Source organism: Channa argus, chromosome 1, assembly GCF_033026475.1.
Source record: "Channa argus isolate prfri chromosome 1, Channa argus male v1.0, whole genome shotgun sequence".
Taxonomy (NCBI): Eukaryota; Metazoa; Chordata; class Actinopteri; order Anabantiformes; family Channidae; genus Channa; species Channa argus.
This window is the reverse complement of record NC_090197.1, coordinates 43,421,501-43,438,007: the sequence shown is the minus strand read 5'-3', so window position 1 is coordinate 43,438,007 and position 16,507 is coordinate 43,421,501. Positions and strand designations below refer to the sequence as shown.

General features: G+C 38.7%; 2 protein-coding genes across 10 annotated transcripts in view; both read right to left on the bottom strand.

The window, feature by feature from the left end:
* Nucleotides 1-26: 26 nt before the first annotated feature.
* LOC137137694 (uncharacterized protein C6orf118-like) lies at nucleotides 27-6,457 on the bottom strand. Of its 3 annotated transcripts, none has more exons than XM_067524295.1 (9): nucleotides 5,524-6,457; nucleotides 5,206-5,328; nucleotides 4,726-4,785; nucleotides 4,084-4,208; nucleotides 2,929-2,990; nucleotides 2,487-2,665; nucleotides 1,778-1,831; nucleotides 1,592-1,653; nucleotides 27-1,491 (listed from the first exon to the last, which is right to left on the bottom strand). In XM_067524295.1, exons 1-9 carry the CDS (start codon nucleotides 6,163-6,165, stop codon nucleotides 1,446-1,448), a joined length of 1,353 nt encoding a protein of 450 aa, XP_067380396.1. In that variant the 5' UTR covers nucleotides 6,166-6,457; the 3' UTR covers nucleotides 27-1,445. The 3 variants fall into 3 exon arrangements, with proteins under 3 accessions (XP_067380396.1, XP_067380405.1, XP_067380413.1); XM_067524304.1 differs by having other exon boundaries at nucleotides 5,254-5,328; XM_067524312.1 differs by lacking the exon at nucleotides 5,206-5,328.
* A 915-nt stretch (nucleotides 6,458-7,372) lies between these two features.
* Nucleotides 7,373-16,507, bottom strand: part of pde10a (phosphodiesterase 10A) — a 54,022-nt gene continuing 44,887 nt past the window's right edge. For 6 of the 7 annotated variants that reach the window (XM_067524213.1, XM_067524220.1, XM_067524229.1 and 3 more), the window contains 11 exons: nucleotides 16,220-16,312; nucleotides 15,752-15,938; nucleotides 14,775-14,917; nucleotides 14,385-14,468; nucleotides 14,151-14,301; nucleotides 13,872-14,027; nucleotides 13,137-13,309; nucleotides 12,923-13,034; nucleotides 12,651-12,731; nucleotides 12,124-12,212; nucleotides 7,373-9,862 (listed from right to left, as the gene is read on the bottom strand). In XM_067524213.1, the coding sequence (XP_067380314.1) occupies nucleotides 9,763-9,862; nucleotides 12,124-12,212; nucleotides 12,651-12,731; nucleotides 12,923-13,034; nucleotides 13,137-13,309; nucleotides 13,872-14,027; nucleotides 14,151-14,301; nucleotides 14,385-14,468; nucleotides 14,775-14,917; nucleotides 15,752-15,938; nucleotides 16,220-16,312 (1,369 nt within the window). In that variant the 3' untranslated portion in view covers nucleotides 7,373-9,762. Of the gene's footprint in view, nucleotides 9,863-12,123; nucleotides 12,213-12,650; nucleotides 12,732-12,922; nucleotides 13,035-13,136; nucleotides 13,310-13,871; nucleotides 14,028-14,150; nucleotides 14,302-14,384; nucleotides 14,469-14,774; nucleotides 14,918-15,751; nucleotides 15,939-16,219; nucleotides 16,313-16,507 lie in introns of those variants that run through there. The other variant, XM_067524268.1, reaches the window with a different exon arrangement.

Sequence of the window (16,507 nt, the reverse complement as noted above, 5' to 3'; positions counted from 1 at the left end):
TACAATCAGTGATTTAATTTTCTTTCAAGTTCTTAATCCACAGAGCTATAGTTTGATCTTTTCAAAAGTCACACAGAACTTGAGCCAGGAGGAAAACCATCTTTATATTCACATTAACACTTGGCACATCCCATGCTGCCATTTCAGCCTGTGACCTTTATTAAAACATCAAAAGACTCAAATTGTCTTCAGGGTGTTTTGATAAAGGTCACAGACTGATTCTTCAGCACAGAAGTGAGAGTACAGAGACAAACAGAGCATTAACTTATTCACTTAGCATGAGCAGGGAGGTGGAAATAACGTACTCCACTGGAGGCCTCAGAGCTTTCTAGACTTCTCTCATTTGTCTCTGCTGCCCTCTTGTGTTTGAAGAATAATGTGCCCTGAGTGGTGTGGAAATTAGCACCAAATAAGGTGTGTTACTGATAACAGTTATGAATAATATTACAGGGTTTTACGTTTTATCTTCCTCTGCCTCAGACAATCTGTAGAAATGGATTTTATACTTGTCTGCTGAAGCAGGTAATGAGAGAAGAGTTTGATGTCCTCCTATTCTACTGTGGTATCACATTTATATACAGCTCCATATGCAATATGGCTCTGACAGTATGCAGGTCATTTGTTGTACTTTGAAACTGTTGTTCTCCGCTGTAAACACACCACAGCACATTCGATTTATCCCCTAAGGTGGGCCTTCCTATATAAACAAATACTAATTAGCCTACCTTGGGCGACTTGAACAACGTATGTGAGGTGTCAGATTTACTGTTATTGTTTGCTATTAGCTGCTGGGTAACTGAAAACTGTAAAACATGATTTTTTTCTGTTATGAACTTTTATTGATCACTGTGCCATAAGCACATTTATTCATGGTGTTAGAATGCTAATGCTGATGGTTAAGCAGCCTAAGTTAATGTTTCCTGCGAACAGTAGAAGAAACAAGCTAAATGCAAGGACATCAGATTTTATCCAAAGTTCTAAAGTAGCAGAATATTTTATTTTTATATTACTGTGTACCTAATGTTTCAGAGGCAATATGTAAATTAAATATGTAAATTAAAAATAGTTTTAAATATGTGTTAAAGGTATAAAATAATTGTACACTATTATAAAAAATAATAAAATATAGTGCGTTATTATGCTATAACAGTATATAAAGTAGCTTATTTTAGCTTCACCTTAAGCAACATAAAAATACTGCTAATAATGTTGCGACATTGGCAATAATGTAATAGTAAAATAATATAGAAAACCTCTGCTGAAGGGGCCAGTCTGTATAACAGACTTACAGCAACACCGCTTACTGTAAGCTGCTATAAATATGTTATTTTAGTAAAGAAGATCAAACAGTTCTCAAATGATCCTCTATTTTATTGTACATGGCACTTTATCTAGTGTGGTTTGTCTGACAGTCCTCTCAAGAGCAGACTGTGTGGCTATCGACGTCATATTCGCTCTGTCTGCAGATCACACTGTATTTCATCCCACAACCTAGTGGTAAAACAGAGGAGGATAACATTAAGTATAAAGCAGTCACTTGATTCTTGTAAGACATACAAATCAATTCAAACAAGTCCAGTATTCCATGTACCATCTTAATTTCTTGCTTGATTTCTCTCTGTTCAGCATCATGTTGATTTTGTCTTCCAGATCCTTGAGGGAAGAAATTCATAGTAGAATTTAAATTGACCCATCACCTAATATGAGATGCATTTCACATTTGTGATACTTCAATAAAAATATATTATATTGCATGAAAAAGGTCAAACTCCCATGCCTTGTTGACTGCCTTCAGACGGTCATTTGAGGCTATCAATCTGATTATCTCTCTCTGGAAACAGAAACAAAAATTGCTAAAAAACAAAGAATTGCCACAATAAACAACACCAATCAAATGTACTGCTTAAATTTACATCCCCTTACATGCAAATGGCCTCTTATATAGTGCTTTACAATGATGATTCCCGTTTATTCTCACTCTCACACACCGACGGCAGTGTCTGCCATGCACGGTGCTCAGCTGACCCAACGGGAGCAACTTGGGGTTCGTTGTCTTGCCCAAAACTTCGACATGTAGCCGGGACCAGAGATCGAACCACCGAGCTCGTGATCCTTGCACAGCCACCCCATCAACTGAGCTACAGCCACCCCATGGAATTGCAACATAAGGGGATGCAAACTTATCCCTAAACCTAACATAATAATAATGCACATTTAGCTTGTAAAAATGTTCTTTCATCATAAGAAGTAACAAAAATAATGAAAATTAAATAAGTGCAAAAGTTTGCATCGCTTTGAGAAATTAATCAAAAATTAACGCTAACTACTTTCTAAAGAAAGGGATATTTGTACTAGCTAACTGTAAATAAGATATACTGATTAAAAAAGTTTACTCTTTTTTCCATTTTAAAATATGTGGAACTTTTCCTTCCAACTGTACATGGGAAAAAAAAGTAAGCATAAGCAGACAGTTTTTCTCCCAGTACCCGTAGGACTTTAATACATCTTTCAGAAGCAGTGGTTGTAACAGTGGTCAAAAGCTTCTCTTTAATCTCATCTTCCAGCTGTTGGTTCTCCCTCCACATGTTCAACACCTTAACTCTCTTGGACTGGACACAGTAAAGGTTGGCAGTCCCACTGTCCTGCAGCCCTGACAAAGATGTATCTGTCCAAACACAGAAGAGACAAGCATGAAAGGGTGAGTAATGATTTATCAATGCTTACACACTTCTGCAGGCTTTGACTCACTGAAACTCTCTTTATGATTGTTAGCATGCCAATAATTAGTTAAGTCTATCCACTGGATAAGGTACATTAGAATGTAGATTAGCCAATGTGCTGTCGCCCTATGTCGTAATATACAGCTAATGCTTACATGTGGTTAGACAATGATTGTACAGTATATGCTAATGTATTCTTGAGACTTACTCTTCATGTCACTGTCCTCTGGGCCTGTCATAACTGGAACAGTCTGCAACTCATTTTGCATTCTAAGGTTCAAAAGAACAAACAGTCAAACCAAGTACAATATGTACAATGATATACAATACTATACTAGTATACAGTGCATCCACAAAGTATTTAGAGTGCTTTGCTTTTTCCACATTTTGTTATGTTACAGCCTTATGCCAAAATGGATCAAATTCATTATTTTCCTCAAATTTGTACAAACAATACCCCATAATGACAACAGGAAAGAAGTTTGCTTGAAATCTTTACAAATGTCTTTAAAAAAAAATAAAAAATCAGACAAGTATTCATGGCCTTTAACATGACACTCAAAATTGAGCTCCTGTTTCCACTGATCATCCTTGAGATGTTCCTACAACTTGACTGGAGTCCACCTGTGTGAAATTTAGTTGATTAGATCGAAAGAGAAGGGCCTTAGTCAGGGAGGTGACCAAGAACCCGATGTTCACTCTGAAAGAGCTCCAGCATTTCTCTGTGGAGAGAGGAGAACCAGGCCAGTATGGAAGAGTGGCCAGATGGAAACCACTGATCAGTAAAAGACATATGACAGCACACCTGAAGGATTCTCAGACTACGAGAAACAAAATGCTCTGGTCTGATGAAAAAAAGATGGAACTCTTTGGCCTGAATGCCAAGTGTCATGTCTGGAGGAAACCAGGCACCGCTCACCACCTGTCCAATACCATCCTACAGTAAAGCATGGTGGTGGCAGCATCGTGCTGTGGGGATGTTTTTCAGCGGCAGGAACTGGGAGACTAGTCAGGTTCATCTTTCAACCGGACAACAACCCTAAGCACAAAGCCAAGATAACAAAGGAGTGGCTACAGTACAACTCTCTGAATTTCCTTGAGTGGTACAGCCCGAGTCCAGACTTGAACCCGATTGTACATCTCTGGAGAGATCTGAAAATGTCTGTGCACTGATGCTACCCATCCACCCTAACGGTGCTTGAGAGGTACTGCAAAGAAGAATGGGAGAATGGGAAAAACAGCCCAAAAATAAGTGTGCCAAGCTTTTTGGAATAAGGCAATACACATGACAATATCAGGAGAAAGTTAAGCGCTGTGAGTAGTTTCTGGATGCACCGTGTTCTAATAGAGATCCTTACAGTACCGTTTTTTTTCCTCTAGAACTCTTCTGGTCTCCTGGTCTAGCCTGCAAACCTCTTTTTCAGCATCTTCCAGCTCCAGTTCCCTTATTTTGCTATTGCCAGGACCATCATATGTAGTATTCAGTGACTGCAACATAACAACAAAACATATTAATAATTATAAACATGTTATGTCAGTAATACAGGAAGCTTTATTTGAATGTGAAAAGATCCCAGACCATGAGTTAAATTTTTGAGAATATCATTGACAAAAAAAAATAAATGTGTTAGATAAGTGTTTGCTCTAACCCCTTTAACTGTGACTGTACTATGTCCTGTATATAGTTAATACAGTACAGTAAACCTATGTTTAAAAAGTGGCATATAGTTGTCTTCTTAGAACTTACTACTTCATTCTCACCCATTAAAATAATCTCATTTTTATAAACTTTTAAAGCTTCAGACCTTGTAATTGAACACAGTATGCATTAGGTCATCATGTTATGCTTGCTGTCAATCAACTGACACTAACAGAAGAGTATCACTGTCTTTTACAGGAAATGAGGCCAAAAAGTCACAGTCATGTTACGTCACATTTATTATTTATTTTCTTTCATTTATTTATTTTTTACACTATTGACTACTTTATGGGCAGCGGGCTTTACCATATTGTGCACAGGTGACTGGGAGGCCATCATGTGGTTGACATAGAAATCATAATCTGTCTGGAAGAAGAAGAAAAAAAAGATTACTTAACTCTGTGTACTGAATTTTGTAAAAAACTGTGTGTTTGCAGATAAAGTGAAAACTTGGATATACAGTAATCATAATGACAATGTGCTGCTCCTTGGCTTGTCACATTATTTAAAAGAAAAACTCTGCATTTCAACTGATAGTAAGAACTGTAGACATTTTTCACTAACACTACTGTCAGGTGTAAAATACCCATCTATGTGAGCAGCATCCATGTGAGTAGTGATGGAAACATTGCCCTCTGATGACCTGCTCCCTGACGTTTCATGACCAGGTTCCAGTGGTCGCTCTACTTCTGCATACTACACCAGGGACTTACTCTCTCTTGGCTCTACTACGTCTGATGGCACATGCTAAAAATGTGCTACTGGGTACAGAGGAAATGGAAAAACCTTAATTTCCCTCAGGATGCGTCCAAATACTGGCGAGCTTTCACATACATCATCAAAGACGTCACTAAACACCGCAAGGCGGTCTCTGCAGGGCCAGCTCTGCACTGGCAGCTTCTCCAGCTCCTGAATAGGACAAAAACACACACACATATATACACACACACACATAATGCTGTGAGATGTGCATGAGTCTGTGCATGTCTTTACTCTTGCACCTGTAAGAATGTTGAGAGGGCATTTCAAAGTTACGACTGCATAAAAAGCCTGAGATTTAAAAAAAGTGCAGTTTCAAAACTAGTTTTGTTCAATTACTCTCACCTTTTGTAGTTTTCTCTCATGTCTTTCAGTAACATTTTTTCCAGTCCAGCTGTCCTGCTTGGCTATGAATTTCCTGCCAAACTGCTGTTTTGTCTTTAGCTGGTTTTCATTATTCAAGCCTTCCTGGTCAGATCGGATTAAGCAAAGTTGTTTTTTCTGCTTTGAATTAGATGGACAGTTATACTTTTTATGAGAAAAAGCTCTAGACTGGAGCAGCGAAGAGTCTGAAGAGCTTTGAGCTATCTTGGGTAGACTTAAATCCTCTCTGCTGTCTGCATGTGATGAGTGATCAGTAGCCTGATCTTGTCTTGAGCCAGAGACTTCAGACTCTGCTAAAGCAGAGCGAGCAGTGAACTCTGCTTTCTTTTTTACATAGATTTGTGTCCTTTTACATCTCTCCTGGAGTGTTAGAAGACTTGGGTTTTCTTTTTGGCTCAGAGGCAACTTCCAGATGACCTGTTTTGTGTCTCTGTAAGGCAGATTCTGCTCTAGGCTACGGGGCCCCAGATGACCTGAGTAGTAGGTCAAAATATCCGTCTTCTGACCAGCTTCAGCAGCAAGCAGCAGTCTGTGGATGTCGCTACCAAAGCACCAAGGGTTTGGCTTACAGCTGCTGGACATGGCTATGAAGGCACAAAACATATTAGGTTTGTTCAAATACACAAGTAATTGTGTCTAATATACTGACCTCGCATTTTGTATTTTATGGAGCAGAACTGAGGTGCTAAATTAAGTTCAACCAAAAATAAACTGCATAACCTATTGTACTTCTACCAAAAGCAAGGAAAAAATCACTAAACGACATAAAAAATGTCAGTGAACTGGATGATGTTGCTGAATAAAAGTTTTCTGTCCTAAAAACGTTTGTGAAAGACAAAATTAGGTCAATTTACAACTAGTTTTTAGCTAAATCAAAAATGGTTTCCACAATCGTGAGGCCGATGAACTTTCTTCATGTCCACAACAGACTATTTACTGCGTTGCCAAGGAGACGGAAGGCCGTAAACTTGCGCTGCGTTCAGTGTCTGTGTTAATAATCGTACTCATGAGCGTTGAGGTGCCAGCTCCCTGATGAGGCACATTAGTGAATTAAAAGTGTACAGAGGTGATACTACTCACTCAGTAGAACTTTCATGACTAATCAGGTTCAAGTTTATGTCTATAGAGAGCAATCATAATGTCATCTGCTGAAAATTAACATTTTGATTCCCCCTAAAAAGAGAAAAGTTAAAAGGAAAGCGAAACTCATTACCTAGGGAGAAAAACTGAGTATAAGTGAAGACACACTGTAACGTCCAACAAAGCAAAGAGGGCTATACATTTTATTTTATGATGTTAAATGGTTACTTGTCATTTTTGGTTGTTGTGTTCATTACTCTATTGTTCACAAAAAAATATGAAAGCTTATGGTTAATTTTATACAAAGTATATTCCATAGAAAGCTAAAGTTGCAGATTACCTAAAGTTTCTTTCCTTGTTTCAAGCTTATGAATTACAATGTTATTATTGAATGCATTACAAGCTGAAAAGGGGGGAATGTCACATACCATATAATTTTTAAAGATTTTAATCATTTTTTCTGTATAGTTTTGCAATCAAATGATGCTGACTTTTCATGCTCTGTAGTCAGGCTTAGACTCGAACACAGTTGTGAAGATATGGATTTTTAATTCTACTTTGACTTTCAGAAATATATGAATGACATTAACTTATCTCTGAGATGATTAACCCGGTAAAACATGACACACACCCCTGTAGCTCTATTAATAAAAGACTATGCATTAACAGCTAAATAAATACAAATAACTATGTAATTCAAACATGAAATAAAAAATCTGGCACACAGGTATGTTTGTCAGGTATTTAATAAAAGTCATTTGGGCTACTGCTCTTACATTTACAGTTGAGACATTCCTCAGTTATTTTGGGTAACAGTAACATGTCTAGTCTGTTTAGTTTATCTGGATGTTTACTTTGTACAAAACAAAAAGGCCAACATTTCTTTTCTTTGTATAAAAAATATAAGTTAATTTAAATTTAACTCTAATTAAGAAAATAACAATAGTAATAATAGTATTAATTATAATCATCAATAATAGTAATGATGATGAAGATCAAAAGCGAAACATAGTGCAGACAGTGGGATATAACTGGTGCTGAAAATTAGATGGGACAGTGCTATGGACTAAACCATGTACTCGGGAGGGGCTGGAGTGGCAAAAGAGATAAAAGTTTTCTCTCTCACACACACAAACATGCAGACACACTTTCTCAGACACTCACTCACACAGACACACACACACACCCAGTCAAAGTGCACAACTGCCAATCAGTTTAGCACCATCAGAGCATACATCTATGTCTGTACAAACTAATTCCTAGATTGTACACTGTATACACCTATTACTGTATATGCAAAATTATATATAAACTTCAGTTTAGGTGCATGCTAATTGTTGCTCTTGGTTGAAGCTTATTGGAAGCAATTCTGAAACATAAGAGAGAGCACACCATGGAAAGTGATGGCGCACTAAATCACATGCCACCACTGAGGATCTGCAATCAACACAACATTTATCAAAATGTACATTCACACCATTGGAGGGGAGCACAGTACCAATCATAAAAAAATTATTTGAACTATAATTTCAGTCTGGGAGGGACAAGTGGAATGACAGTTTTGGACAAAATTATTTGTCCTCTGGAAGATCTCAGAAAGTACCCCCCCCGCACGACGTGTAGTGTGAGTGTAAGGGAAGATTTCCTTCGGCATGTCATAAATACGAGGGGAACTTCGGTTTTGAACCTGCAAAAAGGCAACCAACATTTGACATTATGAGAAAATACAAAGCTATGTGAGCTTGTTGAGACGCCTGCTGAACGGGTGTACCAGGCATCAACAGCAAAATAACAAAGAATTCAGTGTCACTGATGTTTTACTCTTCGGCTTTGAACATGCATGGACAGTCGTCTAGGAGAAAACATCCCAGATCATATAGTCTATTACTTATTCCACCAATCTCTCTTTTTATAAATCAAATCTTTTAGATTACCTATGCTTAAAGCATGTGTTATTAAAAGGTCTTGTATGGGCAATAAATATGGTAGACAACATCCAAAGAGTTGTGTAACTGCAAACAAACTAATCTTTGTAATCTGCTGGATCCATTGTCTGCTATCCTCATTCGACTTATGCTTAATTTATGGTGGTAGAGGTGATTACTGATTAATGAGAGCAACCAGATTGTTGTGTAAAATAATTCATGATGTAACAGTGAAGTGAACGATTTTCTGTGAGTGAAAATTAGTATTTAGTTTGGTTTACTCTAATTGATTGAAACTAATGCTGTTTGTGCGTCTTGCTCATTTTTGTCTTGTGAAACTCTCTCGCCTAGGCTCAGATCCTGTTAATCAGCTGATAAACTCTGCAGCAGGTTCCTAAATGCCATGGTGGGGACAATGGCAGTGCTGTGGGGTCCACCTCAGGGAGAAACATGACTCTCTTGTGTTCACAGCTATCGATTTTATCTAGTTCCTCTCGTCACAGTTCCTCCATGTTTTGTAGAATATGCTTGTGGGGATTTTCTGCAATCTCCATGTAGAATAGGCTGTATGTTTTTATTCAAGTACTGCAAAGGATTTTTGCTTACAAAGTAATTAAAAAACATTCTAACATCCACCTCACCAATAAGGTGGCATTACACCATAAACCTGCTCTACACATTCCTTCGGTCTCTGGGAACACCTTACTGAAGTAGTGCACGTGTGATAAACCTACCACAGAAGGCAAACAGTACCATTTCAAAAAAAGCCTGAACCAACAACAAGATTTCACATATCCAAGCCTGTGAAAGGTTCAGAGTAAGGCCTCTACAAATACAAGACCATAAAAGTATCAGCTCAAAAAGAAAAAGAAAAAACAAACGTAAAACAGGCAAAGTATAACAACCAAAAACACCACGTTTCCGTTCTACCAAATGAAATCCCAAGCTGAGTGGACGAACGGTGATGGGTTGAAGTCCCTCACCAACGACTGCCTGTCAGTCTCTGGGATCAGTGAAACCGTCAGTGTTGACACCTCCTTCACCAATGAGGTAACCGTGTGTTTTTTGAAAGTCAAGTTGCCGGCTGATCCGTGTCCTGTTAAAACAGGATGTGGGTTCTTCCCCCTAACAATTTCAGATCTGTGGCAGGATTCAGAATGTATTCCTTTGGTGGGCCAGTAGCCCCCTTTGGTAGTCAGTTGTCCACCTTGACAGGGCCTGACTCACAAGGCCGGCTGGGCACTACGTCCTCAATCTCTCCCCTTGCTATCTTCTCCCACTGGCTCAGGTTGCCTCTGCAAATCCAAAGGGCCTCAGTCAGATTCAAGCTTGTAGGTTTACAGTTTACATTTCAATACTTACTGCAAAAAATGTGGCTTAGAATATAAAATAATATTAAATTGACAATCAAGAGCATAAAATCATGTCAATAAAAATAAGGTATTTAGTAGAGTTATTAAAAAAAGGGAAATAATACTGAATGAAATTGTCTTACAGTTTGAGTTTTTGTAAATTCAAATTATGATAAAGGTTAATTATCTTCTTATCTTTTTATTTGATTAAGCTTTAATCATATATTAAACTGTTACTTATGCATTACACTACCAATCATTTATAATTTTCTTGTCTGACAAAAAATAAAATTCACTATTGTAAAAACAGTATGGGGCAAGCGAACTAGCACACAATATTATAACACTTTGCTGCCACAAGGGTGTGCATGACATTCTACTGATAGTATGAACTTAATAACGTCAGAGACAAGATAAATGAAACTAACATAATCAGAATAACATTTAATGGAGTGTCCAGGAAGCTGTGTGGTTAAAACAAGTCACATGACTGCAGTTTCCTGGGTTCAAATCCAGCTCAGGTCATTTGCTGCATATCACACCCCCTCTCTCTCCCTCCTATGTTCTGCCCTCTACTGCTATATCTAATAAAGATAGAAATGACCCTTGTTAAAAGAGAATACTATTTTATATGTTTGAAGAAAATCTGAATATGAAAACCTTACAACAATCACCGAAGAGCTCCAGTAAACCAGCCAAACTGTATTAGGCAACTAAATCTAATACATTAATGGTGGAAGTTTATCTCATGTTAAAATGAACAACGGTCAAACACATCACCACAGCTAGGGACTAACTTGGTAATTCACTAGTCCTCTGTATTAGTGATCCCATCAGTTCTTGTTGTCATGACAGTTCCCTCTCCCCTCTGTGCTATAATCAGTCCTAAAGTATGGGTGCAAAAAGTGCCGCCCTTAACTGCCACTTCATTCATTATCAAGCCTGGTGCAGTTTACACGTCTGTGGCACATCCCACAACAAGCAGCTGGGCTCCGCAAGGTCTGGGCCTGCTGGTGCTGACGTATGGCCGGGGCTTAAATATTACACTGCTTACTTTGTTTGCATTCCCCACAGATCAAGGTCACAATGTTTTAAAACCAGCAGGTTACCCCAGTACGGCAGGCAAAAGTGCAATGTGATCCTGCTCAACAACCATAAATCACACATGTGAGTATGTCTGTACATGCACAAACATGCAAGTTGTTGAAGAAAACTCTTGAGGTTTGATACAGAAGACACACTGAGGGAAGCTCTCAAGGTCTGGTGCCTTACTGAGTGCAACAGTATGTTGTGTATTACTGTTCGAAAGTGTCTGACCTGAGCAAAGTCACATATAAATGGTTAAGTTAAAAGCTAAAAAAATCTCATTCACACAGACAAGTATATAAGCGAGGGCTTGGTTACTGTTTAGCTCAACTGGTTCTAGCTGGTACATACACACAAATGCAGACGCCTGATTTCTACTGATATTCTGTTTCCACCTTGATTCAATTAGGAGAGAACATCTCTGAGCTCAAAGCTAAGATACAGCTGAGCAGCAGTTCTTTACATACTGTATAAGACATATGCAACACTAAAGTTGTATACGTGAAATATATGCCAATAGTGGGTTCTAAGGTCACGTTAAAGGCATCTACATATCATGACATCGACACACAATGCCCCCCCCCCACCAAATAAGGCACAGAATTAATAAATTAGGCCCAGTGTACAGTACATTTTCCTGTACACTGTATTCTGTTTTAATAATATCAAAGTCATTTCCAAAACCTACAGCACAAGTGTGTCTAGTCTGATATCAGTAGCATGTGTGCTGTAGTTGTATTTGGAGTGGAATGCTTGGAATGTGCAATTATACAAACACGCACCTCTAATCTTATTTGTCTGTCCAAATGCTGACACGGCGAGCACACAGATATCACTTGTTATACGTCAAGCTTCACTTCAGAGCCTTTTTGACCATATTAGATTTAAAATTTCTATGACAGTAATGGGACTCTCGATGTTTTGTGTTTTGACCTATTTTCCAAAGTAAGTAAAAAACTAAATCAGATATATTTAATTATACATTTTTTTTTTTTATTCCCAAACACATTTCCTAAATGTATTCTGTCACTTCAAATGTTGCTTGACTTTATACTAAAGCACCCAGTGGTAAAGAGACATTTGTTTTTATTTTGAAAACTGTGCTTTTGAACACATACTTGCAGGCTTTTAGAAGAGGACTCGATGGAGGGAGAAGCTCCGATAGTGTTGTGTAACATGGAATTGCAACAGCATTGTAAAATCCCACCTTAAAAAAACACACACGCACACACAAACACGCACACACACACAAAACCAACAACAACAAGTGGAAATAATTAGGCAGTAAAATCAAGGTTGTGTTTACCGTAGTTTGAATAAACATTTTAGCCAGTCTGATAAATAAAGACAATATCAGAAACAAATGTCCTGATTTTAATTTTCTCTGCTGTCTGTGTTTACAATAGCTTATTTTTGGACACATCACTTACAATGTATGTTATTTAAAAATGTGTATCTTATTATACAGTACAGTGATGCAGATTATCGTACCTTTTCTATATTATTGTCTCTTTTGTTGAACTATTAGTAATCCTACTTGAGCAGGAAATTCAGAACTGAATACTCTTTCCACCTTTGTCGTTCCTCTTTATCTAGCATTTGAATGTGTGTAGTAATAGAGAGTACACAGACACAAAAGCCTCACTTGGCCTTGAGGAATCTCATCCTTCTTGTCTCTGTCCATCATTGGTATCGGCTGTATCCCGATCTTCTTCATCTCATCTCCCTGTGAAAGAGGAAAACAAGGATGGAAATTCCCTTTAATTTATGCTTTAATGGTCTCCTGACTGCTAAAACAACACTATTTTTAATGTCTTATAAACTTTGAGACAACTAGATGTAGTTAGAAACATTTATAAGTAAGAGAAAAGATGTCAATAGAGGCATAGTTTTATCTTCGACAGTATCCTACGGTACCTCCGCCCAAAACTCAGCATAGATGTCATTGGCTGTGAGTCGTGTGATTTGCCATTGCTTGGTAACAGAACACAGGTCACATGCTGTCATCATCAGACCAATCACACGGTCCCTGCAGGGGAGCAAAGCCTTGTTTTAGCCAAGTGGAGATTTCTCTATGAATCCTGGTGTGATCCTGACTTGATCTGTGCACCAGTGCGAGTCATCACCTGACCTGTGTGAGTGATTGTTCAAGTCCAGCACACCCGAGGTCAGCAACTCAGTCAGCTGCTGGTGGTTGTTGAAGTACAGGGCGAGGTCGGTGGCAATGATGGCCTTCCTGATGATCTCCAGCACCTGCTCGTATTCGCTGGAATTCAGGTTGGAGAAAATATTGTGCCCTTCCAGCTATGAGAAACGAAGAGATCAATAAAAAAGCAAAAGCTCCACTTATGAGGCGTTCAGCTCAGCTAGACTACAACAGGTTTTAAACTCAGGTTCACTTTAGGTTCATGGCCTGCCAGCAGATCCAGGACGTTACAGAAGAGGGCACTCAAAACTAAACTGTGTGACCTTTTTAATGGCTCTGTAACTGACAGTGTGTGTGTGTGAATATCTGTTTCTGCTACACAGAAAAAATACATCTGAACACAAATGGTTGATTTTTATCTTTGTGGTTCTGATCTCTAACCTCAGTTGCATGGAAAAGATTTAGAGTTAAGTTCTACATGTAACAACTGCTTCCTGCTTTCTGATAAGGATTGTCTACATATCATCATATTTGACACCTTCCCCTTGATACATTGAATTATTTTGTAATTTCTGTGACTGATGATTTTTTTGTCTATTATTTTGTGATAGTATGTAGAGGCAATATATTTTTTGTCCTTTTGTCCTTACTTTAATATATATCAGTATTTTAATCAATAAATACAAATTCTACAATCAATTCTGCATCGTGGAGCTCTACCTGTAGGATGGAGACGGTCTGAGAGAAGTGATGTTGCTCCATAGTGGAAGTGGAGTATAGTGCAGCCAGCGGGTGGTCAAACTTCTGCAGGTACGTGTTGCTGTATCCTCGATGGTCCAGATCATGGCACAGACAGGCTATCAACAGACCCTTCTTCTGTAAGTGAGAGAGGATAGTTTAAAAAAAAAAATCACTTAGTGACTTCAGTGCTAATCAAGTTCCCAATTTTATTTATTTTTGTCTAGCAGTAATAATGCCCAGACCCAACAAGGCACAAACCTCTAGCTCTGTGAAGATCCCAGATGTTTTCTGTAGGATGGCATACATACAGTGTGCCACGGTCACAGCGTGCTTCCAGTTGTGGTAGGGCACACGCCGGTAGTTCTTCCGTACGGACATGGTAAACCGACATAGCTTCTCCAGCTCAAAGCTGCAAAAAGTGATGACAAGACAAACTGAATGACAATTGCTTCGATGTAGTGCTGACATATTTATGGCTTAGTGACAGTTTACCTGGTCTTTCCACACGAGTTATGAATCATGTAGATAAAGACAGCAGGCCAGATCTCCTCAAAGGGATTAATGTCAAAGTGGAACCTGAAAAGGAAAGAGGAGATGGGAAGTGGAGTCTTAAATTAGCATGTAGAGAACACATGAGAAAAGTAGAGGAGAGACAGATGAGGGGACTTTTTAGGTCTGGGAGAGTGGAAGTGACAGGCTAACATCCACAAATCCCACCCCTTCCTGCACTGTCTATGAGCCCCCCTCCACCTTTATCCAGGTCTGGACTCTTTCACAGACATGTGGCTGTCGACCAGCTATAATCAGAGTTACAAGTTTCATCTATCAGCAGAGATAGCGACCAAAACCTACTCCCGAATCTGAACTTGAAAGGACACTCACATTTCAATCTCTTTATAAATGGGCGCAGGAAGATTGAGCTGAGTAAGCGTCTTCCATTCTTCAGATGTGCAGATGCTGTGATAAGAGAGTTTTTCCATTGTTACTCTGTAAATGCATTCAGAGTGCCGGATCCTGTGGTACATCTATAGGAATCACAGAACAGGAATTAGTCTTTAAAATGTCAGGAGAGAAGCTGAACACTTCAGTGGTATATATCTTTGTTGAATTCTTTGTCACTTGTAATTTCCAAAAGGGTAAGAAAAAGTAAAGATTCAGCAGTCCTGTATCATATTTTATCAGTGTCTCCGCATCTGGGTTGTATCCCTGTCCCCTTCCCAGACAGACAGGAATAGGATGCCAAACATCACACCTTCCACCATAAATCACCATAAATCAGAAGCTGGGCTATGTGAGTTTCCTAGAGGCTTGAGGCATAAATTACAGCTAAACATAAATCCTGTCAGTGGACGGTTCCAGACGGCTTGTCTTAAAATATTAACATGCCTCATCAATTTTACCCAACCAACTTTGTGACGCTGCTCGTACGTAAGTTTGTTGCACAAGCTGATGGTGAGTCAGGCCCCACAGAGAGACTTTGACAGACAGACACAATGCATAATTCCAGACTTAGCATGATTCAGGACATGCCTGGGTGTAGGGGACCACCATCATCTCCAACCGTCACAGAATAAGCTTGTATTTATTTTTTGGGGCCATGCAAACTTTAAATGAACCCCGTTGAGACAATTTTTGTCCAATATAGAGAAAAATGGCATTACTACTCCGATATACGGAAAACACACAGCCTAGTAAGAGCTGAAACAGCTCTTTTAGCCATGACTTATGCCAGATTTCAATATTCGCCTGCATAAAGAATTATTTAATCTTACCATAATCTATCTACGCTACAAAAGATAAGGAGCCGAGCTTGTGCATATGGATACAAAGAGAACTGATTATGATTTTCGTGTACTCACATTTGCACAGTGTAAGGCCAGAGCACAAAAGACAGCAAACATCTTGAAGTTGTTCTCATCTGTTTTAGTGAAGGCACTTCCGCTGAGCTTGTTCACCATCTGCACCACACCTATAACGGTGCCCCTGCTCACAATGGGCATGCACAGGATGTTCCGCGTCGTGTAGCCGGTTTTGAGGTCCACCTCGCTGTCAAGGAGGACACCATCAAATTGACATTCATCCTTATGTTATTAGTTAATATTGTGAGTCATACTGTTGAACTGCTCTTTACCCCTGGTGTACTTTGAAGGCAGGACTTTATGCTAATTGAAATGCTAATGCTAACTAGCGTAATAGTACAGTAAAGCACATTTTTTCAAGGCAGCTCATTTAACAACTTTAAGAAGGTTAGTTAGATTGTTGTTAAGCATACATTAAAATTAAAAATAATAATAATAGAGTAATAGAGTCTGAAATAAGGAGTTTACCGATTGAACCGTGGGTCTGCATAGGCATCTGGGATATTTAAGACTTCCCCTGTCCGCGCCACTTGGCCAGCTATTCCCTTGTCTATAGAAAACCTAAAGGAAAGAGGAAAGAGAGGCGAGCAGAGGAGTCTGATTTGTGGACTGAATGTCAATGCTTTTTATTTTGTCAGGAAATCTGAAAAATCTGCTTTACAAAATCAATAATCTATATTAACTCAATAAAACAGAAATTGATGTGAAAATCTGATTTTAAAAATGTAATTCACAGCACAACTTGTGTAGTATAGT

What these genes read in the sequence shown, in the direction of transcription:
- LOC137137694 (XM_067524295.1), bottom strand. Translation starts at nt 6,165, where the DNA reads ATGTTTTGTGCCTTCATAGCCATGTCCAGCAGCTGTAAGCCAAACCCT. An exon ending in GCATCCTGAGGGAAATTAAG is followed by an intron (nt 4,786 to 5,205) that starts GTTTTTCCATTT and finishes TTCTTCTTCCAG; the next exon opens with ACAGATTATGATTTCTATGT. An exon ending in AGTCACCTGTGCACAATATG is followed by an intron (nt 4,209 to 4,725) that starts GTAAAGCCCGCT and finishes GTTATGTTGCAG; the next exon opens with TCACTGAATACTACATATGA.